The sequence below is a fragment of the Halichoeres trimaculatus genome, unplaced genomic scaffold (assembly GCF_033239565.1).
Source record: "Halichoeres trimaculatus isolate MK-OKI-2021-1 unplaced genomic scaffold, fHalTri1.1 fHalTri1_scaffold_15, whole genome shotgun sequence".
In the NCBI taxonomy this organism is placed as follows: domain Eukaryota; kingdom Metazoa; phylum Chordata; class Actinopteri; order Labriformes; family Labridae; genus Halichoeres; species Halichoeres trimaculatus.
In genome coordinates this window covers 8,264,363-8,290,285 of record NW_027437193.1, presented here as the reverse complement: position 1 = coordinate 8,290,285, position 25,923 = coordinate 8,264,363, and the positions used below count along the sequence as shown (strand labels likewise).

Below are 25,923 nucleotides of genomic sequence, written 5' to 3'. Positions count from 1 at the left end.
TGTGTCTCTTTCATGTGATGGTTTCTGGAGAAGGGATCAGTCTGCTTCAGCCTCCTGACTCAGAACTGAACTGACCTCCCGTCTTAGTAACGTGTACGGAAGCCTGGCAGGATGACACACACCGAGCCATCCAGGTGGACCAATCAAACTGTTGCTGAACGTGGACGCGTGGCAAACAGCTGTCAGAATATGAAATGCCTTGGCTGTAAAATGTTTGTGCAGCTATTTTTGGCTCCTATTGTTCGACTGCTCAGCCACACCTGCTGAGGTGACACAGTGACTTATGCTCCACATGAAACTCTCAAGCTCTCGTTTTCCTCCCAAATCATCCCAATTAGCATCCTTTATTGAAACAAAAACAGCTTCAAGACACCAAGATGAGAAACTAAAACTAAACTACGACTTTCAATGTGTGATATTTAAAAATACTTAAACATCCATTCACTGAAGCAAAACACTTCAGGAGATAATAGTCCTATCCTCAAGCAATTACAACAACAACACAGATAACTGATTTTCTTCTGGATGTTTTGTGGACAAATAAGTGGGTCCAAATTTCAATTTCTATTCAAAAGACTGAAAAAGTAGCTGCTATAACGACTCTTATACAAACACGCCTTTTCAAGGCTTGCTCTTGTAGATGCTTCAGTAACGTGGATGTTGCACATTTTTGCCTCTGAAGCATTTCGCAGGGTACCCAAAGCCTTAAACAGACATGATTTTTGAGCATTTTAAGGATTGGGAAAACAAAAAAACAGATTTTTCTGCTACACAAAGGAAAGCAAAGGCTTCCTGCATCAACCTATCCAAACACTGTTTTTCTTAACCAATATTTCTTCTGACAGGACTGCCAACCTTACACAACTTCACATCAAAGGGAAATGATACCATTCTAAATGAATTAGCAAAAACTAGCAACCAGTGCCTCTAAATAGACTCCTGAAACAAGGAAACATCAGCTTAGGATGATCTAATTGTCTGAGCTTTGGTCCAAACTAGAGCTGAAAAGATTCCTCGAATGATTTGAGGTACTCGATTACAAAAAATACTCGAGTAATTTTCTCCGCCTCAAGGAATCGTTTAATTAAAAAAAAAAAATCAAAGAGTGGTATTTCAAATAGAGCTGAGGCCATATTAAGAGAGTTTTCAGACCCCTCAAGTTACCTCTTATACAAAATAGCAACTAGCAACAAATCTAGCTTATTTTCTTGAGTTTGGAGACTAATGGGTCATTCTACGAAACAGGTCCGCAACATTTGATGACATGTGCAAGGCACAAAAAATGTGTCAGTGTGTTTACAAATTTTGGAGCTACCAAAGCAAGTGCTCATATTGACATGCTGTATAAGAAAATTCTATTTCTTAAAATGAAAAATTTTCATTCGAAAAATAACTGCTGTATTGTATTTTATCCGATTACTCGATTAATTGATGGGATATTCAGTAGAATACTCGAATAAAATATTCGATAGCTGCAGCCCTAGTCCAAACATTTGATTCTGAACAGGAGGGAAATCTGACTGCTAAGCAGCATGTTACCACTTTAATTTGACCGTGATCGTGTTTCAACCACGAGATGTCTTCTTTGATCCGTCTTTGAAAACATGAGCCAGTGATTATAAATTAGTTTTTAAGAACGCCTTAACTGATCCAATACACACTTTCTTTAAAACGAGGGATACTAAAGCTATATAAGAGTTCAATGTCTTCAGTTCAATGTCTTTTAGCCAGTTGGTTTCCACTGAAAGACGCTTCAAATGACACCTTAATAGCTGATCTCATGCAAAATGGAAAAACATGTTCAGCACGTTCAAAATCAATGACTTGATTCATGACTAATTGCTAAAATTCCTTACAACCTCACATGTTTACGAGTTGGGAATATCTGACTTCACCCACGGTCTACTGAACATCCCAGCGATTCCTCCAGTAAATAATATCCCCTAATAAAGTCTTTCTTTAAAGGTTTTCCATTGATTTCAAACCTCTATTCCCACATTTCAAGGTATTACGTGGCCTTGTGCTTCAGTGCAGTATTGATTCTTTTATTCCCTGAGAGCCGTTCAACGCTCTGCTTCACAGGATCAAGAACTCCTCATCACTCTGAGCGTTTATCAGTCACAGCTCGTACGGCGTGTGCCGCCTCCATCTGGAACGCGCTTCATGCACATTTCATGCAACCTGACACTGAATCGTTTAATCAAAACACTGAACCTTATAATTACAGCTTTCTACGCGGCGGCTCTCTGCAGACTTAAGTCACTGCAGAAGTGGGTCTCATCACTGAACCAATTGTTCCTGTTCTTGTATGTGCTGCTTTGAGTTTCTTTGTGGTTCATAAAAACAGATTTATCTTTAGAAATCAATGCGCAGTTGTTTTTCATGTGCATCTAAACAAGCAGAACTCCTGTTTACAGCATGTAGCAGAAAGTTAACGCCTGACTGCCTTTACATCAACACCACCAGGGATCTGTGGCTTTTAGTTTGCATTCACCTCTACGTGACTCGGTCTCCACACACCTGAAACAAATCCTGAGCATCTCATGAATTTATTTATCAAGCTCCGATTTAATTGACACGTTGCAGACTGGGTGGGGTGGGAGGAGACGTGAGGTGAAGTGCTGTGAATGCCAAGTAACACCCTAACAACCAGATGAAGAACGACAAACTTTGACACAGCACTTTGAACGACTCGAGTCTGTCCTATCCTCCAGAAGATCATGACGTCAGCCTGAAGCTGAGTCGAGTAAAGCACTGTGTGTGTGTGTGTATGGGTGTGTTTTCACTTACCAGCAGTGGGTGTGGGTGCAGGGACCACCCTTGTCGGGCGCTGGGGGCCGTGCTGCCCCCCGCCTGCAGAGGCCGAGAGCGAGCGCTTCAGGCCTCGACTCAACTTCCTGAATAGCGGGTGGGCATTGTCCAGCTCGTGTAGTGGTAGTGTCCGTGGTCTAAAGTGCCTCCATCGGCACGACTTTATATTCAACAGTATCTGACTGAGGTCCGTGGAAGAGGGGGAGGAGAAGGGGGTGGAGCTTCTGTCTGAGGTATTTGTTTCTGAGGTACTGGCAAACTTGTTGGTGGCCGGCGAGCGTGAAGTAGTTGTAGGAGGAGGAGGGGGAGGAGGAGAGGGTGGGAGAGGCAGGTCGAGCATTTCTTGATCCAGTCCGTGGAAAATGTTGTCATAGTCCGTGTGCGCCCGGTCGAGCAACACCCTGCAAGAGGAGGGGAGGAGGTGAGGTCTTGTAGCATATTTGTCAAAGTTAACTCAAAGCTTGATAAAAGTATGTCTTGAATGTGCCGGAGATACTGAACAAAGAAAATTGTTGTACAGCTTGCTTCATAACACTGCATACTCCCATGACTCTCATCGCATCACGCAAGTAAAAACATTTCATTTCCATTGAACAGAAACTTAACTGACCTGCCACCTCGTCCCACACGGCGTCGAGCCATGCCGAGGCAGCGCCGCGGAACAGTGAGCGTAGTGAGACTGTAGCGAAAGCGAGCTTCTGCCAAACCGTCCTCCCAGGGTCCACACCATGGCCAGCTCCCCACACGGTTCTGATGAGCCTGCATGCAAATGAAATGCTCAATGTCAGGGTGGTCCTGTCATAATGAAACCTCCTCCTTGTTCTTCGAGATCAGTGTTCCTGTTTTTGTTTTTCAAGAGCACCTTCAACAGTCAGGTACTGCTAATGAGACATTTATGCATCTCTTTAGGTGGGACAAGCTTTCTATACCTAATGGGAATGATGCTCGCTGTACTTACAGCGTAGTATTGGCAGCCTGCCTTCCTGCGAAAGGCATAGGCACCGTCTGGGTCGTTCTCCTCCTCTGCTTCTGATGAGCCTGAGTGCAGCTGTGGACACAGGAGTCAAAGGGTCAGTAAGAGGGTCAGTGGAGGAGCATAATTTATACCTCTAGAGCCAGGCGCTCCAACATGAATATGAAACCAACCCACTCGCTTCATATGGTTCTGCAAGTCTGAATAGAATTATAAGGATTGAGAGCTGAGGGCAGTGGCAAAGTTTGAACTCATAAAGTGAAGGTCCAGAATGAGTTCTGTGTATGCTTAAAAAACTAAAAGTTTATTGCAAGTCTTCTAGTGAATGATGTTACAAATGTGTTTGTGTTTATGTGTGTTAAAGGTTTTTTTTAACTAAGTGAGTGTTTTTCTTTAAAACAGCATGTCTTAGCAAAAATAAGCACCTTAGTTGGTGAGGACGGTGTTTGTACCTGGGAGAAGGGCTCGTCGTCTGAGCTGGGGAAGTCGTACTGGTTGAGGTCCTTTGCATTGAAAACCACAGGACCCTGATGGTGGGGGGCTCCCGATGACAGAGGCAACACCTTCTTTTTCTCATATTTCCTCTTTTGCCGGGGAACTTCTGACTTCTCAGGCTAAAAATGGAGAAAACAGTTTAGAGACAAGAGCACACACTTTTGAAAACTGGTCAAAAAATCAACACTAGTTTCTTTCAACTACTGTCCTCATCTTGAAGGTCAGCCTCACCTTGGACTTGTAGTCCTTGAGGTCCATGTGGTCCTGGTGTCGGTACTGGTTGGTGAGAGGGACCAGGGGAATGATCTGCGGCCTCACCAGCGCCCGCTCAGCCAACACCTCTGCCATCACCTCACCACCAAAGTCTGACATGACATTTCTGACAGGGAAAAAAGAAAAACAATGAGTAAAGCAAATCAAACACAGCTTTAACTGTCCTCTCATCCTAGTTTTAGACCTTAAGCAGACCATGTGCCCTTTTCCAGGTTTGTTTTCTTACACCTTAAACTTTAGTTGTTTTTTTATGCAATTGGTGTGTTAAGAACCACAAAGAGACAAACCTCTTCTCAAAGATCTCCAGTGTGAGGTGCAGCAGCTCTCTCTTGCTCTTCTCTCTCCTCTTAATCATTTCCAGGATGGTCACTGCTCGGCTCAGATCCCTGCGTAGTTTCAGCATCTTCTCATAGGACGCCTCGTCATTCTTACGGTTCTAAAGTTCAAAGGGAGCGTGGGAGAGAAGAAGTTTTAACAACGACTTGTTAAACATGTTTTATTTTTCTTTGTTTAAAACAAAGATATCAAGAGCAGATGTTTTTTAAAGAGTAGAGTTTATTCTTCAGATGACCATTCAGGTTTTTTTGCAAAAAAATAGAAAATATCAAAATGTAATCCACATGAGTCTGTCAAAATATGATAGTCTCACACAAAAGGTGCAGTTTTTCCTCAACTATCTGGTCTGTGATGTGGATTTTGACGTTATATCTAAATTATCTCATGTGTCTTTTATGGAGTGTACAAAAGTTCAGGTTACAGGTTTAATAAAAAAGTGTGCTTTCGATCCTTTCAGGGCCTTCATTCTGCGTCATTCTCAACACCGCTCAATAAAAACTCACAAAGCACCTCTCTTTTTAGCATGGACGAATAACAACAATTTAAAAGCACTTTAAAACTCACATTTTGCCCTTCTATTCACTCACAGTGTTCAACCCAACAGCATCAGTGAAAGCTTTAGAGACATGATGCAGGAGTGAAATCAGAGCTGTTTAATAAGGGGGTTTGAGGCATGTCAGGGTCAGATACTGAAAATCTGTTTCAGCTTTTTAATCAAGGCTTTCATAAAAGATGGTGACAGTGAGATGTAACCATGACATGTTTTATCTTGAATCACTCGGGCTTTATTATATGAAAACATATTTCCTATAAAAAAGGTTTCAAAGCCATATTCCTCCTGATTGGGTCTGCTTTGATAACAGACAAAATGCTGGACAACAGGAAAAGTCTTGGTCAACAGTTTTGAATGGTTGGCATTAGCAGGAAAACGCTGAAACTACATTTTGGTCGGAATGAGGTTAATACTGATTAACCTACTGATTAACAGAGCAACAGAATGCAAGAAATGCTCTGTGGCATTTCACTGAATAAAAAAACAAAACAAAACAAAACCCAAGAAAAAGATCAAAATCACGAAGTTGGAAATAAGCAGGTCTCCTTCCAATGTTTAATGAAATAGTTTTACAAACTTCAATGTATTTTAGCATTTATTAAACCTATTTTAAAGTCAGAAACCAACAGGTAGATTCATGCATGTGCATTAAATATCTATTTTGAAAGCTTGTGATTGTCTTTGTTTCAGTGAATATGAAATGAAACTCTTATTTTTCAGGCCTCGAATTCAAACCATTCAGATGCCATATGACACATCTATTCGAATCTATCTCATTAAAGCACGACGACTTGTTTTTGTGTGGCCCACAATAAAAGACTAATCTAAGAGCTAATTACTGCCACCTTCAAGCTGCCGCTGAAGCACAAAGACGACTGACCTTCCTGGTTTGCATCTTTTCTGTCCGCCGTCGGAAGGCCACGTACGGGTCGTTGGTGCTGGAGCCGTCCCGTTTCTCCTGCTTCACATTGTGGATCAGGGCGTTCGCCTTGCTGTTTTTCCTCTTGCGGCTCCAGTATTCAAAGACCTCCTTGATGAGCTCGTCGTCCTCCTTCAGTAGCAGTTTGGCCTCCTGAAGGCTCACGAGCTATGAGAGAAAGATGAGTTTATATGATGGTGGAGGTGAATCTTTAAAAAAGTGGGCTGTAATAACGACAGGTTTTAAATGTCTGCAATCAAGCACACTGGTTATTAAGGTACGTTTTATATGCTTTTTAAAACTGGAGGAAAAATGACACACCTGCTGTCCACTGCCTTTCTCCAGACGGTCAATCATCTCCTCAAACTGCAGGAAACTGATCTCCATCTTCTTTTTCAGCTTGATGACAAACGCCTCATCGTCCAAGTCCAGGTCGTAGTCTGGCTGCTCTGCGTCTAAGCTGAAAGCTGCAGGTCAAGAAAAGGAACAATGTATGAGTCACTAACAGGAGCAGAAAAGCTTATTAAGCATTGCAGATTTAACATTAAAGTAAGAAAAAAGGAGCTTGGACTTCAGGAAAGTGCACATATATATTCCCATCAGATCCCCTGATTGCAGAGCCTTGTTTGTGTTGATGCCCTCGGATATTCACATCTTCAGAGAGATCAGGTTGATATGACCTCTCTACATCAGCTCAACAGTAGAGTTTGTTTAATTGGTCCGGTAATGAGTGAAAGCTCCACATGCAGAATTATTTAACAGCGACTGACCAGCTTCCAGCCAAGTTCACACATCATCACTTAACAATCTCTGAAAAAAACAGAGCAGACTTTCCACAAAGCTTATCTTTGAGTCATTGTAAAGCAGATTTTACACCTACATTAAAAAACATCCTGTGAAACTAGAAACTAACTCATGCCTCATCAGTTTGTTTTTTAGCAGTCAGATTCTCAAATGAAACCCTCAGCTTATTGCGTGGTATGAAGCAGTCATGGACTTTCTTTCAAAGTATTATTTTGTGTTTTCGGGGTCAGTTTGTGTTTGCTGTGAAGTCACATAATAAACGTACAAAGAGATGTATACAGTCAGTTCTCTGCTCTGACATCATTCCCACACAGATACAAGACCTCCACCTACACACCAGTCAGTGTTTGGAGTTCATCATTCAGTGATTCAATGTTTCAAACAAAAAGGCTTTTAGCAGTGATAAATATTCTAATTGAAGACAAGAAATGATGTCCAGCACACGGCTCCAAAGAGCTTCTGATTGAATGACTGGAGGAGAAGATTGTCAGGCTGTGTATTCTACACACTGAGCATGAGCCTTGGCTGCTCGCCCTGCACAAGTTTCTGTAAAGATTACAGAGGAACAGGACAGGAGGATGACACACAGTAAAGAGCAGAGGGCTGGATGTGGATGATGCAGCAAGAGCTCAGTGTGCACATGCAGTCCACACTTTACCAGCTGAGTAACTATGACCATCAGTCCAAACACGAGCTCACACAAAATTTGCACAGTAATATTCAGCGTATCAAGGTTGTTTTTATCAGGGATGCATATTATTTTCTTTTTTTTCCTTTCAGAATCGTCATTCTGGTGCATCCCTGGTTATTATTATGGCTTTTTGTTGGCTACAATACCTCATACGTGCCAAAGAAAATGTAAAACTTAAAGTAGAATTCAAATTAACGCACATAGATTCAGGTAGGGTATCAAGCCCTACTCAAGTCTGAACGTCCCCCATTTCGATCATAAGTACCCGGTTCGGGACATAGTGTATCTGGGCCGTTTTTAACTGATCGGTTTTGGATTTGGGTCACACTTCAGTATCAGCAGATGTTCCTTATTGAACTGGAGGCCAAAAAACCTGACCTGAACATCTCAAACTATACGTTTTTGCCAGGACGCCACATAAACTTTTTGGAACTAAAACCTGAAACAGACAGCTCTGAGAATCCCTGCTGTGTCACTATTTACGGCTATTCATTTCCAGTTGGTTAGCTGACACTACAATCACTGCTTTGTTAACTTAAAATCAGAAGGTACAAAATCAAATGTGAACATCTGATTTAATATTAATCAAAAATAATCCTGAGAACCATTTTTTGCCTCAATCATGCAGCTTGGGATCCAACTGGCTGCGTAACAGACTCTTGTAAGGCAGATCATGTACAAACAGATGCAAACTGTGGAGCCTGACACACAAAAAATCTGTCAACTCAGACAATCCCAAAGTAAAACAGAGCCCAGTCTTATCCCCTTCATTCACATCACCCTTCTGCAGAGGGTCACTGAACTACAAAAGGCTAATGGCGTGCAGTTAACCGAAAAGAGTGATGCAGTAATAGTACAGTCCACCAGCATCTGTCGGGTCTGCAGGTTACAGACACACTTGATGATTATCTGGTGTAATTACAGCAGATTTGCCCCTCCAGACATCTGAAAGTGTGAGGAACAGAGAGAACTGACATGCAGGGAAAAATAACTGCCTGTTTTGTTGTGTAGACTTGGAAAAAATACACTCTGACCCGACTATTTATCAGGACAAGTTAATGGAGTCCAGACTTAACAGCGGAATATTACACATGTAATATTTCTGCAGTTCAAAGTCGCCCTCACGGGTGACGCAAACACCACCATCATTATCATTTTAGATGGAGCATAAAATGTGACTCTCTGCCTTTTCCTTTCAGTTAAGTGTGAACATAAATCAGGAAAGAGAAAATATAAAAGCTATCCGCTGAATTAAGCTTCCTCAAACCTCTGAGACCAGCAAGACTGATTCAAATCATTTAATGTATTCTGTTGGAAAACTAAACCCCCCAGACTCGCTGTATTTTTGTTTACATTCAGATTTAATTAAGAAAGCGTGTTTTCATAATGAACCAGCTTTGAGGAAAACTCCCAAGAAAGACTGGCATCCAGATTTCAATCTATTTTCTTCCTTTTTTTTTGTTTATACTGCGGTGGATAAGACAAAATGTTTAGAGTTTGCTGTATGTGTCCAAAAACGCTTGTTGGCAGCAAACTACACTTTTCAAACCTGGAAATAACCCCAGACTCTTCCTACACCGTTCAGACCGTCTCTGCTTCTGTGAAAACTCTGAAATTAGACCAACAGCGCTCTGACAGGACCAAACATTTGTCCTTTCAGCCTCCTGCTGATAACAGTGTCTCTGTTAGAGTTCAGCAAATTGCCTCCCTTTAGAGAAACAATCATGACAACCACTTGTGACAGACGTGGTCACTGAACTCAGCAATCTGGCCGACTCATTTTCCTTTTATATCATAACTGAACGAGGCAATCTCACAAACTCATTTACTTTGACAAACATATGACAAGCCGGTAAAAGCTCATAAAACACATGCCTAATGCTATTAAATGAAGGAAAACCTATAAGAAACAGCAGAGACCTGTTTTATCTATAAATCATAAATAAATCAAACATTTTCAAGGCTTTTACACACCTTACTTCATCAATTCCCCCCTAAAAACTAAAATCTGGTCTCATCTAATTTTGCTGCATCGGCAAAACATCACTCCAGTCATGACAGCTGTTAAAAAGTCCTCATACTCTGCTTTACAGTCAAAATGTTAATCCAATCACACTTTTTGGGACTAAGTGGTGTTTGATGGGCAATCAAAAGAACAGAAACGAGGAAAAATCTTCTAATTGCCTCTTACAAATTTGATGAACAGCCTCAGAGAGTAATTGAACGCATTTGCAGTAATTGAGGGGAAAAATATTACAACCTAATGGCACAACTAAGGCTCTGAAATGCACCCCATCCAACTAATTTCTTCTTCTTCTTTATCCAAATCATTTTCTCAGCTTCATCCACTTTGCCTCCTGCATCACTCTCGTGCCATTAGAGAAGCCCACTCACGCTGTATGTGAATTAGCTGCTTTGGCATCTTGTAGTCCCCAGGGTAGAGGGAATCGTAGTAGGTGATGTTGCTCTCTGCCTCGGGGACCGGGATGACCATGTTGTCCCGCTTCTCGCCGTACACTTGCTGTGCCGAGATGGCCCGCTGGAGATGATGTTCCTGCAGAGACACAGATGGAGGTTGAGACACATGGACTGCAGTTTCATACCATTCAAACAGATTTGATTACAAAGCGACAGATGACAAAGTACACTGGTGTCTTTGAGCTGACAGACTCCTTAAACTGATATGAGAGCAATAAGAGCTCCAAAATGATACGATGTGATGTGGTAGCGCTAGCTTAGGCTTAAAAAGCAGCCGCAGTGATCTTTAAAGGGGACATATCATGCTTGTGTCTCCTTTTCACTATGCCAGACTAGGATTCCTGTAAAGCATTTCTGCCCTCAGTACAAGTCATTTAGTTCCTTCATTGCCCCACAATAGCGTTCTCAATATCTTCAGTTTAGGCCATTCTGAAGATCTCGTTTAAAACGCTCTGTTTCGAGAATGACCTCTAGTAACCTCGCAACGTCACAGCCCTTTGTGCTCTGATTGGTCAGTTCTATCAGAGGGGCTGAGGGGATAGAGCCAGGGGGCGGTTTTTGCAGCATGGCAGTATTTACAAAATCGCCATACTAGATAGGGGAAACCCAGTAAGTTTGCTGTTTGCCAAAACTTCACTGTAAGGCATTGATAGCACTAATAAAATGGCAGAGTGTAGGATACGTCCTTTTGTATTGGACCCCGAGTCAGACCCGGACGGTTCTGCAGCTCAGGAGGAAGAAAATCCACCTCGACACAGATCATCTCAGGACGCTTCAGTGTGGCGAGTCAAACCGGTACTGTAACATGTATAGTTTATACGGTTATACTCGGCTCTTGGTGGGTGTATCCCTCGGTGGCGGTTGTGTGACTAACTGACATCACAGAGGAGGAGCTGCTTTATCAGATTACTCCAACAAAAAGGAAAGGATCCTCATGTCGTCATGAAGGTCAAAATCTCTAAGCCAAATGGCAATGACCTCTTTTCAGAGGCATCAAATCTCGTTCTAGGATATCAGAAAAAATACAATATCTCATTTTTCGAAAATTCAGGGGGTGAAAGGTCTTGTTTTCAAATGTATTATATTATATGTAAGTATTAAATCAGGGTTCAGCATGATATGCCCCCTTTAAAAAAAGCCCAAAAAGAACCAGGGCAGCAGCGACTACCAATGTTAACATATTAATTACAGATGTTAGCTTGTAAAATATAAACTAACTGCTAAAAAGCAACACAGTTCATGGTCTTTTAAAGAAAAATTTAGGAAAACCGTTACAAAAAAAAAAAGTTAAACTGAGCGCTGTTTATCTAATGAGTTGGTATAACATTGCAGGGGGTGCAAAGGGCCACACATATGCACAGAAAAGACACATTGCTGGGTGTAATATCAGTCTCCATGCAGGAACAGTTGGAGCCATTTACCTTTAGGAATCATTCCTATCAATACAACAGCTCTGCTCTAATTCCTACTTTTTTAGAGAGGTTATTTTCACAAGTTACCCCACAGGCTTTTGAATGTCAATGCTGGCCTTAGAGAACACAACATAAATGAGTCTGTGATTTGCTTATACAGATACTGCTGACTGTCAGCAAGGAATCTGTGAATGAGCGAGTAATCAGGCAGCGAAAGCACATCAGATTGATGGGTTTGACTGAAAAGACGTCAAACTGTATTGATCAATGTGCTCAAACTGTTTTGATGTCTGAAAGCTGGAAAAAGTCCACTCAAAACATAAAGTTTGGAATTGGTGACATTTGTCAAGCATCATATCAAACACAACAATAAATTCTGTAGCTGAATCAGCCCTTCAAAAAGAGAGGATAACATTTTCAAAGAGCTGAAACAACCCACAGCTCAAGAATATTTCCATGAAGTTTGCTTCAAAGACCAAATCGTGAGCCAACGATGGCAAAGTCAAACATTACCAAACAAAAGCCACTCCATCACACTTTGTGTTCTGAGGGAACAACAAAGTGACTCACGTAGAAACAAGCCAAATGTACACCTGCAGACTGAATTGTGGGAGGAAACTCACTATTATCCAGTTACACATTGAGCAACATCTGGCAACCAGACAATACAACAATCTCTGAAAAACAGCCAGAGAAGAGCTGACAGGATCAAAACAATCCTGCTCTGCAGAAACAGAGCTTTGAATGTGGAGTTTCCTGAAATCTTTTGCTCTTATAGACCTCTCCGTGAGAATTAGGTGTTATTATTTAAGTCTTAAGACGTCTACATTTAAATCTGACCCACCAGCGTCATCTCAGAGTAGGGACACTGAGGGAAAACTTGACACTATTTGTCTCCAACGCTCTGCCGGTTGGCCTTATCTAACTGCCGCTATTGTGATGAGAGCGGGCTGCTGCCAAGCCTGCTGAGGGCTCATGTGCCTGAAGGAGGGAAAACAGACAGGCTGGATAGCTGACTAACTGGTTTGCTGGCGGGCTGCTTGTCTGAACAGTCCCAGTCAGTCATTGTAGTAGAGCCTTTGGCCCCTGAGCTGGGCGCTGTGCCACAGGCAGGCGCTCTGTCAACAAGGCAGCGTGCTGCCGGCCTCGTACAGCAGCTCTCCAAGGAGAAGGTGTGTGTTTATTGTTTTCCCTCAGGCTGTCAGAGACACAAGAGTAGAAAAGGGAGGGGAAGGGGGGAATTTCTAAGTTAAGTGAAGGCAAACGGAGTGTGTGAATGAATGAGTCCAAAAAGAAAGCACGCGTGACTGCACTGAAGAACAGTCACACCATGTGAAAAACAAACAGTCTTTAACAACTGACAATTTCTACTGATAAAAACAACAAAGACCAGTCACAGCATAGTCACTGATGTGTAATGCGAGTGCAAACTCTTAGGGAACACAAAACATTAGTGGAAAAGGTAGTTCCTTTCACATCAAGCCTGTACGCAGATATTTACAGAGACACAAGATTGAGGGGACATCCACAGCAAGACTTTGCATCAACTATTATAGCATCAGTTACAAACCCCTCAACAGACACATCATACTGTGTCCAGTTAGGAATACTAGGCGTGGAGTAAAAAGCAGAGGCACAAGAGACAAACACATGTACTTGTTGTTGCCTTAGCTTTCAAAAGTGCTTACATAGTTTATGTAGTTTTATCTGATACACACGTACTATGACCATAAACTGTGCTGTAAACTACCTCTCAGCTTTATCTGTGTCTCAATAGGTAATGCAGCCAATAGAAAATACTTCTGCCCTATCCCATATGCAGGGGCGTAGCTACAATTAGGCAAACACAGGCAGTTGCCTGGGGCCCCAAGATTCCCAGGGGCCCCCAAAGCACCCCTTAAAAACTGATTTATGAAGTTCTCTTCAATTGAAAGCATTTCTTTTTTCTAAATCTTACTTCACATGCTTCAAAATACATCCAAAGTCTTAATCTTTAATGATGGTTTTGGGTACTCCCCCTCCCTTCTTATTCAATGGGCTAGATCTGAAAATTTGATTCAGGAAGAAAGTGATAAAAAACTTTTTTTTTCCCATTTTTTTCTCATTTTCAACCAAGTTGAAAATAAAAACAATGTCGCTCTGAGATCTCAGATAAAGGTATACGACTTTTAGGATTTTAAGGACTTCATCTAGCCCAGGAAACAGGATAATTTTCTAAAAATCAAACTTTTTGAGTTGGTGATAAACATTATTGTAAAAAAATCTCTTTTTTGTTACATAACTCATTGGACAGGGGGTCAAATAAAAATACATTAATTTTAAAATAATAGTACCAAAAAGTATGGTAACTGTCAATATCACCTCTTTCAGTAGATTTTTTTTCCAGTTTTATGTTTTGCTTGATATTTACATATTTTCTCTTTACTAAATTATTATTTTTTTCAATATTTACCTATTGTAATGTTTTTCACTTCCAACTTTCTTGTTTGTTACTGTTACTCTGTAAATTCCCCACTGTGGGACAAATAAGCTGTCAATTAACCATAAAAGATTTCAAATCCAGGACAAAGTGGACTAAATTATGTATTCACTTTTTTTAAAATCAAACTAAAGTACAGAACTTGAGGAAATGCATTTAGTTGCGTTAAGTTACCATGTACAAGATTAGCACTGTCTCGTGCCTTGATTCTCGGAAAGAGACAGTGGACCCAGGGGAGGCCAGTCTAGCTCTGAGGAAGATGGGTTACAAGGACATGGAGGGCCCCATCGACTGGGTTTGCCTTGGGCCCCCAAACCACTAAATACGCCCCTGCCCATACAGTAGTATAATGGGAAGTTTTTCATCTCTCAGCGTTTATAGATCCTGAATTATGAGTCAACATCTGCATTGAAATTCAAATTCTCCACCCAATCAATCTCTTCTTCCAGCTGTATCTCCACGCAGGTGCGCGAGAAAGCAGAAATGTATCACCTCAGCTGCTGCTGGCTGACATTTCCACACATCACTGTGTGAAACGCTTTTTTTAACACAGATTTGGTACCATGCTCTTGGGTTGCATTTTGTGGTGTGGACCCAGCTCTTAATCCAGCCGACACCTCATCCTGAGGTGGGTCCAAACACTGTAATTATTAACATTCAGCGCCCTAGCAGTGCGTCTGACTCCTCTAAGCAGTCCCATTACATGGAGAGGGAATTTAAACTTCTATATAAGCTGGTTTAATGGGTCATTTCAGCTCAAGCTTTTCCAGCTTATGATGTCAAATGGATTTTGCTTTAATGTAGGCTTTCACTGACACCACGTGGATTCCATAACATGAGGACGACAAACTGTTTTAGAGAGGTTACACGAGGTGAGTGTTCAGCTTTGTAGTTTTAGTTGGTTGTAGCAGGAAACAGATTTATTTGAGCCTCTGTGGCAGAAAAAGCAGGCAGGCTTTTCAATGCGATGATTCAGAGAGCTGTACCAATTCATGAAAGATCAGTGTTCGTTCTGCCGACTCTCATGCCGAGCATTGTTTCATAGACAAGGAAAATAGATCCTCACAACAATGTGGAAGAACCATCATGGCAGGGGATTGTTTTGCTATTTTTAGCTTGAAATTCATCCTTGATTGTTTTGATGACAGAGAATTATCAAGGTGATGCACATCAGTGTTGGTCAGTGTTGACAGTTTTGTACTGGTAACAATAAATCCTGGTTACGGCATTCTTCCAAAGTCTCTTCTTTAAATCGTTTCATGATCATGATAGAGTCCACAGCACAACATCCAGTCGTCACAATGTATACAAAAAGTGTTACTTTAGCTTGAAAGCACAACGAATCTCGAGAACAAAAACAGGGATATGATTTGAAAAGGGAAAAGTTACCTTTCAATAAGTGACCTAAAGTAAACCATCACGTCTGTCGACATCTAACATACGAGTCCACTAAATGAAAATGTCTTTTATTACATCCCAGAGCGATGTGCTCATCAACACCATTTGGACTATCGGGGCTAACTACCTTCCACACAATCTGTTACACCCAAGGCAAATGGTTTTATTCCACATTTATAGCTTCATCCACTCTGGCGATCTGTTCTGATGATGTAGCTGCTCTCTTAGTGGGAGAAGTTGAGTTTCACAACACAAAACTATTTCACATTTAACCAATCTGTAGTATTTGCCACGACCTCCTCTGTGCATCTATGCTTGTGTAACCCTCGTATTCTTATCAGATTCCAACTGAATCACCCCCCCAGCGATCAGCCAAACCCTCGCACTGACTTCCTCAGGCCTCTCCACAATGAGGGGAAAACTCATAAAATCAAAAATGGCCCTGAGCGAGAACACGCTGGCTGCCAAACCTAATCAAGCGATGTGTTTGTTTACTTTCCCGGCCGTGGCTGTTTGCCAGAGAATAAATAGACTTAGATTGAGGTGAATGGTCAGAATACAGAGCATTAGCTGGTGCCCTGACACACAGCGTTTCTCTCACGCTGGGGCTGTCTCACACATGCACACTGGAGTCCAGAAATAGCCTTTCTAAAATGACCACATCGATCACTGTCAAGTCTGCTGAGGCAGCCCAAGCCTCCTCTTCCTCCGCCGTTCTCGCCTCTGACGGCTACTGTCCCAGACACTGTAAATGCCACTTAACATGACGGACAGCCACAGGGGACGGTCGGGTAGGGCTGTCGAGGGATGTATCGCTACATACGGGAAGTGTTTTTATGTGCTGCGTGGGAGAGGAGGGTTTTTAACACCTCACATAAGCAGGATGAGAAATTAACAGCAACACTGCAGGATTCAAACTCTGAAAGTAACTTGTCACGAATCAAGACACTTTCCATTCGCCTTAGTGACACAGGAGGATAAGGCAAGACAAAAAGAATTTAAAACATCTACAAACCATTTTGCATATGACTATACATTGCAAAGGTATTAAATAAACTAGATTTTAATTCAAAATCCAGTTTTTCAGTGATCTATGTACACATTTTTGCAGACAGAGACGGCTTTGAACGTGAAAAGGTGGAAACATCCTCACATTCACTGAATGTGTCTTACAATTTTGCAAGCTCTGTTTTCAATCACTGACTCATACTTTCTGCAGCAACCATAGGTCAGACAATGTTTGGGTTGATTTATGATTTCATCTCATTTGATTAAACTGAGCACGCTCCATTTTTTTCAAAGGCTCTGCTTTGTCTGCATCAAAATGCAGCATGAATATAGTTATTTGTTGAATGAAAACATCCCCTTAGGCGCCTTTGCATAGTCAAATGAATCCAGATTCCAATGAGAAGGGTCTGTTTCAAGCGAGAGTAAAAATCCCAAATTCAGCCGTCACCTCAGCAACAGTGAATGTCTCCATGCTTAAGTATTTCACCTGAAGCTGTCTCACAGAATCAGCCTGTTTTGCTTTGATAGCTCTATGAAGACAGTAATTCAGTGACTGTATGTGGGCTTTCATTCATGAAATTTCCCAAATTCACAGGTCATTCTCTCAGGTGGTGTTTTAGCTCCAGCTTTCCAAGCTGCCAAACATGCTGTGAAGTTGGATCAAGAGCCTGCCTTCGAGGCCTGTGTTAATTTCCCACGCTGCCCACATAGACGTCAGCCCAGGACTGTCAACAAAGAAGGAAAAAGCAGGAGGGAAACAGCTGACATGGCAGCTTTCTTTAACACAGCATGTAAGCTGCAGAGACTTTGGACAGGTGAAACGCTCCACATTCCCACCAAGCAAGGTCGCGCAGTGGGAATCTGGGGGTCTGCCAGAATTTCTGTGTGCCTGTGTGTGTTTTATAAAAGAGCACAAGGAGTGTGTCTGGCAAAACAGATGCATGTGGGTTTCCACCACGGCTGCAGACACTGACCTCACTTTCACCCAAACGTAAACACAAGACAAAGTGTCTGATCCAAAACAAACAAACTGCACGTGCTCAGGGAGTTTTCACTGATGAAGCCAAACTAAACACACACACAGCATGTAAATTACAAAACCATGTACTGGTTTAGAAATGCTTTCCGAGAAGATAGACAAGCAACAATGATTCAAGCCAGAAGCGCTAAATGTAGCTCAAAGAAAAGCATACACGTTGTTCTGTGGTGCGAGTTCAACAGCTCAATTTTAAAAGCCCTTGATTGGCTGAGTGCTGGGACACCACACACTCACCCTGTGAACCACAGAACACAGAGTGGTGGTGACGGTAGCGAGCTCAGTGGGTTAAGTATATCTGTAGAAACACACAACAGCTATTTCCTGTAAGATCAAAAATGAAGACTCGCAGATTCAAGTCCCAATGGAGGTCTTCAAAAGTATAAAAACAAGACAAGCAGTACAACAGAACATCCCTTCATGGAGTGCTTCATAAATAGCGTGGGGTACATTACTTTAACCCACCGTGGATGACTCAAAGTGTTTTTCCACCAAGCACCTAAAGGTAGTTTTAAAAAGAGACGTTTCCAAACACTGAGCGTTTGTCAGGTAGGCAGGTAGCAGACCTTAGCCTACCTTTTATGATAATATGATTCTTACATAACCTGAGTGTTCCAGCTGAACAGAGCACAGACTTTGAAGTGACAGCAACCCCCCCAAACCTCCTCCCGCTGCACTGATCTCCTCCTGAGCGCCACGTGCTGCTGGTCTGCCAGCCTGCTGTGCCATCTGACACACTGAACCCCTGACACCAAGCATTTGCAGGAGCCTGGAGGAAGACTGGCTGCAAAACACAAGCTCTACAGTTAGGTTATTCCCTTGTAACTTTTCTTTCCCCTTTTAGAGTTAAACACCAGCCAAGGCTGTACGGTCAGCCATTAGCGTATATCTTGTTTTCAGTATTCAGCCAAGTATGAAGTCTGTTTCCTAATGAATGTGGAAAAAAGTAGAAGAACAGCTTTGTAGAACTCCCACAGGGATGATTTGTCATGAACAACCCCCCTATCCCCCTGATAACAAAAACAACAACAACCCAAGAGGGATGCAGCTCGAGCAAGAGGCTGACTTTGTTTATCTTCTCATCTTCAGACACATACATCGTCAGACAACCAAATAGTCTCTCAATTAGCAACCCAAATGAGTTGTAGAGCTTTTCACTATCAAGTGATGATGGTTTGAAGGTGGGATTTGTTTATCTAGGAAATCATAGCGCCAGCACTAAGAACCCAGACAAATGCTAATTAAAACAACACCACTGACTGGATTATTTAATATCATAGCTCCATCAAAAAGTGAACAAGCCAAACAGCTGTAGCAGAGAACTAAGAGTTTACACTGTAATCATTTCAGATGCAATATCTCGCAAACAGCTGCTGCTTTGCAAGTACAGACAGTGATGAAAAACAACCATCGGCCACTGTACAAACGAACATGAAGGGCTGTATCATGTGCAGACAGATCTGACAAGACACGATGCTAACGGCTAACTGAAGCTACGTTTTAACAAAACGTGCTAAAACAATGTCAACAGACACAGAAACGTGTGCAGAGACATACATCAACAAACACTACATCAGATTCACACTGACAGAGACTGAGTTTATATTTAAAGCAAAGCAGTAGTGTTGACATTTCTGCCTGCTACTAGCTCAGATGCCACATATAATCGGATATCACTAGCTCCCCCTTGCCCTGGTCCTTTGCAATTACGCCAACACAAGGCCCCATCCTGACAGGCAAGACAAAATGTCGGAATTGCTGAAGTCACATGACTCCTTTGTACTCTGAAAATCACCTCACACAAAAATAAGCCGGTGAAACCGGGTTATTTTAACCAATCTCGACACAATGTGTCCCAGCGTAACCCACACATCCCGCCATGTCCCACAAAGAAGCCGTTAACAACCGAAATCCGTCGTGTTTCTCCTGAGAAAATTGGCGGCCATTTTGTGAAAGCTTGCGCAGAAAAAAAGAGGGACGCCCGTGATGATTCAAAAATAAAAAATAAACCACAGCATATATTTCACATTTTAAAACCATACCGATTCCTCTTCTTTCTCCATCCCCGTAGGCATCTGTGGCACAGCCCGGTTAATGGATGCATATTCGTGTAGGTCGGGTAAATCCTCACAACGGAAGACGGGTAGTGGCTTGGAAGCGTCCAGCGCCCGTGCCCGAAACGACAATTTACTCATTTTTCACAAGTCGAGATGCAATATAAATCTATCGGATCTCCTAATATTCACAACGGTACCGAGTGGAGCTTTCATGGATGTTTCTGTGCGGTTATCTCTATTCTAACGTTCGAATGGTTGTAGCTTGTATTTAGGGCGTCGCCAACGGAGCCGGGGGAAGGCCCGGATCTTGGTCGCTCTCTCTCGGACTGTTTTTTTCCGACGCTCCGCTCCCTACCGTTGGTTCAGTGCGCCATGGACAACATGGCGGACATTTAAAACTCTTTTGCTCTGTTTCGCTAAGAGCGGTCCAACCCCCAGTTCGTGGACCGACCATTCCCACACGATCCCTAGCGCTTGCGCGTTGCGGGGGTGGGGGGAAGGGGGCATTTTCTTGCAAACTAACTCCTCTGTACACATGCACATAAATTATTGAAATAAACATTAGAAATGGCCGGAACATAAATTACAAAAAATAACTATAGAATTAAGAAAAACAGATTGTTTTACGGAAAAAATAATAAATTAACATATAAAAAAACAACTAACAACTAATTTACTTTAACTAAATACAAAATATTGAATTACATTAATATTTTTACGTACTTAACCTTGAATGAATGATGCAAAAACGTTGGCGTATATAAAAATGTCGCCATCAAAATTACGTTTTCAGAACAAATTAAAATTTAAATAATTATTAATGTTACAGTGCATGTCTGCATGGTAATGAGACCCATAACAATATAGCTTAATTTGATGTTTTTGCTTTTACACACCTCTTTAATAGCTACACAAATAGTTTTTTTCTGCTCTGTATTTCAAAAGTTAAAATTGTTTCCTTTTAAGTACTTAATCTAGCGTCCTTGAGCCACATTGCATTGCTTTTAAAAAAGAAGTATGCTACAGTACATTTCTTTGCCTTCTGTTATTCATACCAGTTAATCTCTTTTATATCTTTTATTCTATTCCATCCTATATTGCCCCTCATTCCTCTATTAAATTGATTTGTTAATTGCTTTATCTTTTCAGCTTATTTGTCCTCATATCCCCCTATTATTTTCTCTTGTAATTAAACTTGATCAGGTAACATTTGTTGTCAAGCACTTAAAGTCGAGCCTCTTTTCGTGGGATCCAAACTAAGTTTACAACATTTTCAAAGACAATTTGTCAAATATCAGCTTCTGGTTCTTCAAAGCAACACAACTATAATTACAGAGCATCCAAAACACCACAATTCATATACTTCAAATTTGAGCAGAAAAAAGACATGCCATTTCATCTTTGTTTACACATCTATTTGCATTTTCAGTTCAATGCTCCAGTGTAAAGACTGTATTTGCGTAGTTTGTCTAAAAAATGGAGCAACAAAATCAGTACACAGGTAGGAGTTAGAATTCCACACTGTTGACTGCAGGCCAACGCCTCAAATACCACAGAAGGAGCTGTTCCTGTAAACTGAACTTTTCAGATCCACTGAACCTTATCTATCAGCGCTGAGCTCATAACAGCAGACCTGAGAGCCCTGTTTATGCCAGGTGCAGTGTATCATAGCAACATGCTCACCACCTGAACAATGTCTCCCTCTTCTGGTCTGACAGGTAAAGGAGCTGACCCAAGAACATCAACATGTCTCTGAACAGAGCAAAAATACACCATTTGCAGCATATTAGCGCTTAAGACGCAGTGCAGCTGGATGTGTGACTCAGTAAAAGTATTTTTTGGGATTACTTGTGGCATGATGTTGTGGATGTAGGGATCATAGACTGATAGGTTTGTGCTAAAAATGCACAACGCAACACCAGTAGCACTCCACAGCAACAACAAAGTTATCCATGCGTAGAATATTAGTCTTAAATTGTTTTAACACCTTACCAGTTGGAGACATTATGTTCAGCCAGGATCCATCCACAGGAAACATAGTTCCCCGTCCATCATTAAATCCACTGACGGCATTGTGACGACCTCAGAGTTAGCTGTGAAGAGCAACAGGAACATTGAGTTAAAACTCTGGATGACAGGATAACAAAACCTCAGCTTTGTGAGGACATCAAACAAAATGCCCTTCAAGCCATATTCTTTTTTTGTGAACTGTTAAAGGGGTGAATGGGCGGAGCAAGGACTAAACATTTGTCCACCACTTGAACACAACTCTCCCAGTGCTGTCGGTTCAGGTGATAGGAACTACCCCTGAAAACGCTATACTGAGCTGCCGTACGTTTCTGTTATGTTACTTTTTTTAAATCCTAACTCAAATGATGCCTCAAAAATGTGCCATCATTTCAGTTGCACAGGCAGAGTTGAAGTTTTGTCAGGAGTCAAGACGTTGGATGAGGCACAATTCTTCTGCTATGTTCAAATCTGAATATTCCGTCTTTGAAGTTCACATTTTACCTTAAAGGTCAAAGTTTTCCCCTCTGAATTTAGGGACAAGAGGTAGAAAAGGTTGCTACTGTGCTGTCAACATCAGCAGCTCTGAAAACTTTAGTGACCCCTCATTCCTGTGGTTGATCATGGTAAAGCAGAGTTAAGCTAACCAAATGTATTGTCTTAAACCAGTAATCTAAATAGAGATTAGTTTTGTGTCCATGTATGTAGAGATGGCAGGTAGTTGCTATTTGCTTCTTCTCATTGTTTTAACTTCAGTAGGATGTGGTTGGGGCAAAATGGAGATACTGTTTGCACAGAGAACATCAGCTGTGAAGGCAGTCCTTTTAATATGCCTTGGGACACATTTACATACACCCTGTGGAAGTGAATGTGATCATATTTGACTCATAAAATCTTGTTGAATAAGATATCTGAACTAAATTTTACTAAAAGTGGCGATGAGATCTCCAGAGACACATTTTATTGTCAGCAGAGCTAAAGCCTGTTAGCAGGCTGCCTTTGGTATTTGGGTTAATTGACTTGGTGAACAACAACTGGCTCGTTTTTTAAGAAGTCTTACGCCACTAAATTATGATACAAAGGAATCACACGGGAGTACTAGATAACAAGAAGTGAATTTTGGATGTCTAATTTTTAAAAATGTTTTTTAAAATTTACAAATTGTGTGCACATTAACAACAGGAACAAAGTTAAATCATGCAAAACAGATCTGAAATCATGGCAACTTTTTTATGTGAATATTTAAATCTGAGAGAAATAACACCATATTTCCCATTAAATCAAACTATTAGCTTTTGTTGGCGCATTGATCCCTTTAACACTACATGTGATAAGTTTCAGTGGAAGCAACAGTGACTAATCAATAACTTCAAAGATGTATCCTGTCCTTTCTTTATAGCTGAGCTCTCTGCCACTATTATTGTCACACATGCGAGCTACTGTGTATCAAAATAAAAATTCTGTTTTTTTGAACCTCTGATTAATTTGTAACTGTCATTGCAATTCCTACTTTTAAACACAAACTCTGATCTGCTGATCTGTAGACATGAAGCATTTTGAGTGTCCTGTTACTGAAAAACATCAACAGCTTGAATATAATTATTTTGCCTTAGGAATTGGGTCCCTTTTGAAATCTTGGTAGGGTCTGTAAACATGCTAACAGGCTCTCTCAACCTACAGTACTCTCATACCTCACATAGTTTGTGCTTGCCAGCAAATGTCCCATGAGGGTGGGGTTTGTCCCCAAATGGCCACAGAGTTGACACAATCCCAGGACAACAATGAAGACCCAATTTCTAGGCCTTTTTTGATTAACTTCCCTTGATGTAGATGGTGTAGTAAGAACTACTCTTCTACTGTCCTGAACAGGCTTTTATAGAGAGTGAGACAACTACAACAGTGGGCTTTATCCCTGACAGGAAGCAGGTCTGTAAAGCCTGGCCATATTGGTTACCAGCTCCATTTTGAGTCCATGTAGGATGAGAGACACACTACTATTGTTGTAGGAAACAAAGCAGGATTTTGTAATCAAAGAGCACACAGACCTGGAATTTTCTCCTGGAGGATGTTTGACCAGGCCTGACTAAGACCACCTTTTAGTCGACTCTAACAATGCTCCTCTTTGACACCACCTACCCCACCCTAATGAATGCAACCACTTGTGGCTAACTGTTTTTCCTATTTGAATTAATTCTTTAGTAATTCTTGAGTTTATTCTTTTTTCAATTGCAACATAAAAGATATTGGTGAAAGGTGTAAAAAGGGCTGCGTATGACTTGAGGGTCTTAGACCCCAGAGAAGACTTCTGGGATTCCTAAAAACTAAGAAAATTCACAGTGAAGGCATTATAATTCAGAAGACCTCCAAGAAAATAAGCACATGTTGTCTTGGTGTTTTGATAACTAATAAACTCTTATCTTTAATTAAAAAAAATCTATCTTGGATGTTGATGTTGTTAATTTCTGAGGAAGTGATGTGCTTTTTCATTTGATTTAATTGTTCAATTTAAATCTAAATGCTTTGGTCTACTAAGAATTATGTGAGAAAACTAAAATTGTGACATCACAAATTGGTGACTTTCTGAAAGCGCATATAAAGGATTTTTTCCCCAGACTTTACAGGTCATATTCTGCGTTTCCTGACAGGTTGCTTTTTTAAAAAACTTACATTTTGAACCTGAAAATACAACTTTATAAAAAAAAAATGGCAACAGTGGAAGAGGCTTCCAGAGTGTTAGGGAGCCATAAAAGAGACACTAGTTCAAATTAAGTCTTTACGACAAATGATGAAATGGGGTGGGTGTGTGGGGGGAGGGGTTCAAAAACACCATTCTGAGATGAAGAGTTTTATAAGCTGTAAACCATGTCAAGCTGCAACATAGCTAGCAGCAGGGTCATACATAACATAAGGATTGAGCATAATACTACTCGGTAATGTTCTCAGAGCACTTTAAGTTGCTCTATGTATGAAAGGTGCTTTAGAAATAAACTTGCCTTGCCTGGATAATGCAGGGAATGTGATGACGGATCCAGACCCATGCAGGCCAGGGCCAAGCAGTTCCCTGTCAGACCACAGGAGCTGCTTGGCACTGTTTAGCCACACACCCTAAACCCCATGATCCAACAATGTTACATTTACAATCAGGATGATGCAAATCCCTCATATGATATCATTGCAATAAGGCCTTCAAAGCCGTCATGGACTCTGCTAATGACTCTTCTCCCTGTTTTCTGGATCAGGCTTCCGACGTTATAATTTTTCCTTTAATGTAACTACCTGTGAAGTATATATTTGTTATACAGAATGAAAATAATCCTTTAGGCTAAATTGATTGATATCACCGCCTCCTTGCCTTAAAAGCCGATAAACTGACGAGGAACTAGTGTGTTTTAGGGCTGAATTGCATCCAGCTGACCAGCCAGGAATTTGATTGCGTGTATGAAATCATCTGATGCCAGAAACAGTGTTCACGGTGGGCCTTTTTGGCGACCGTCGATACAACTTAATACCATAACAGGAAAATACTCACCAGGTCGATTAGTCAGCAAACGTCCGGGTTTTACACACAGATGAAAAACATTTCTGCACGTCAGAAGTTATAAAAAACGCCAGTCAACACGACGCAGCTAGCCAGAGAAGGATCCAACTAACATCAACGTTAGCCACTGCTAGTTCTTCTAACTGGTTTTTAGGAGAAAACACACACGGTGTGCCGGTATCCTGTCAAAAGCAGTCGTTGTCCGATTTGTATCCCCCTCGACACGAGCGTTTTTCGGTCGATGAAAAGTCTGTTTTCCTGTCGATGTAAAGCAGGCTGAAACTAGAGAGGTGGACACCAAAGTGCTACTGTTGGGGGTTAACAACTTTGCTGTAAAACACGGCTTCTGATTGGACAGCCGCAGCCACCAATCACCTGTGGAGAGACTTGGGCTCGAGGCGTCACGCTCCACAGGGATGGAACGCAACGTGATTGGCTGATAATGTCACAATATAAGCATTAGCCTTTAGCCCATTTTGGTGTGACATTTATGTCTTACATTTTGAAAGTATTTTGACAGGGATTAATTTTGATTAGAGTTTAAACAAACGCATCTTTTTATTAATCATTCTCGACAGCTCATTGTGAGAAATAATGGCTGTCAAACAACGAAAACGGGAGTAAAAATATCACATTTACTTGTAAAAAAGAAACA

General features: G+C 41.3%; 1 protein-coding gene across 2 annotated transcripts in view; it reads right to left on the bottom strand.

Moving 5' to 3' along the window:
* Positions 1–25,572, bottom strand: part of LOC141804305 (enhancer of polycomb homolog 1-like) — a 30,846-nt gene extending 5,274 nt beyond the window's left edge. The window contains exons 1-11 of one of the 2 annotated variants that reach the window (XM_074688658.1): positions 25,260–25,572; positions 21,716–21,816; positions 10,250–10,409; positions 6,682–6,827; positions 6,322–6,528; positions 4,840–4,988; positions 4,511–4,658; positions 4,237–4,398; positions 3,770–3,859; positions 3,422–3,570; positions 2,791–3,212 (exon numbers count right to left, since the gene is read on the bottom strand). In XM_074688658.1, coding sequence (XP_074544759.1) covers positions 2,791–3,212; positions 3,422–3,570; positions 3,770–3,859; positions 4,237–4,398; positions 4,511–4,658; positions 4,840–4,988; positions 6,322–6,528; positions 6,682–6,827; positions 10,250–10,349 — 1,573 coding nt within the window. In that variant the 5' untranslated portion in view covers positions 10,350–10,409; positions 21,716–21,816; positions 25,260–25,572. Of the gene's footprint in view, positions 1–2,790; positions 3,213–3,421; positions 3,571–3,769; positions 3,860–4,236; positions 4,399–4,510; positions 4,659–4,839; positions 4,989–6,321; positions 6,529–6,681; positions 6,828–10,249; positions 10,410–19,708; positions 20,184–21,715; positions 21,817–25,259 lie in introns of those variants that run through there. The other variant, XM_074688657.1, reaches the window with a different exon arrangement.
* Positions 25,573–25,923: the final 351 nt, after the last annotated feature.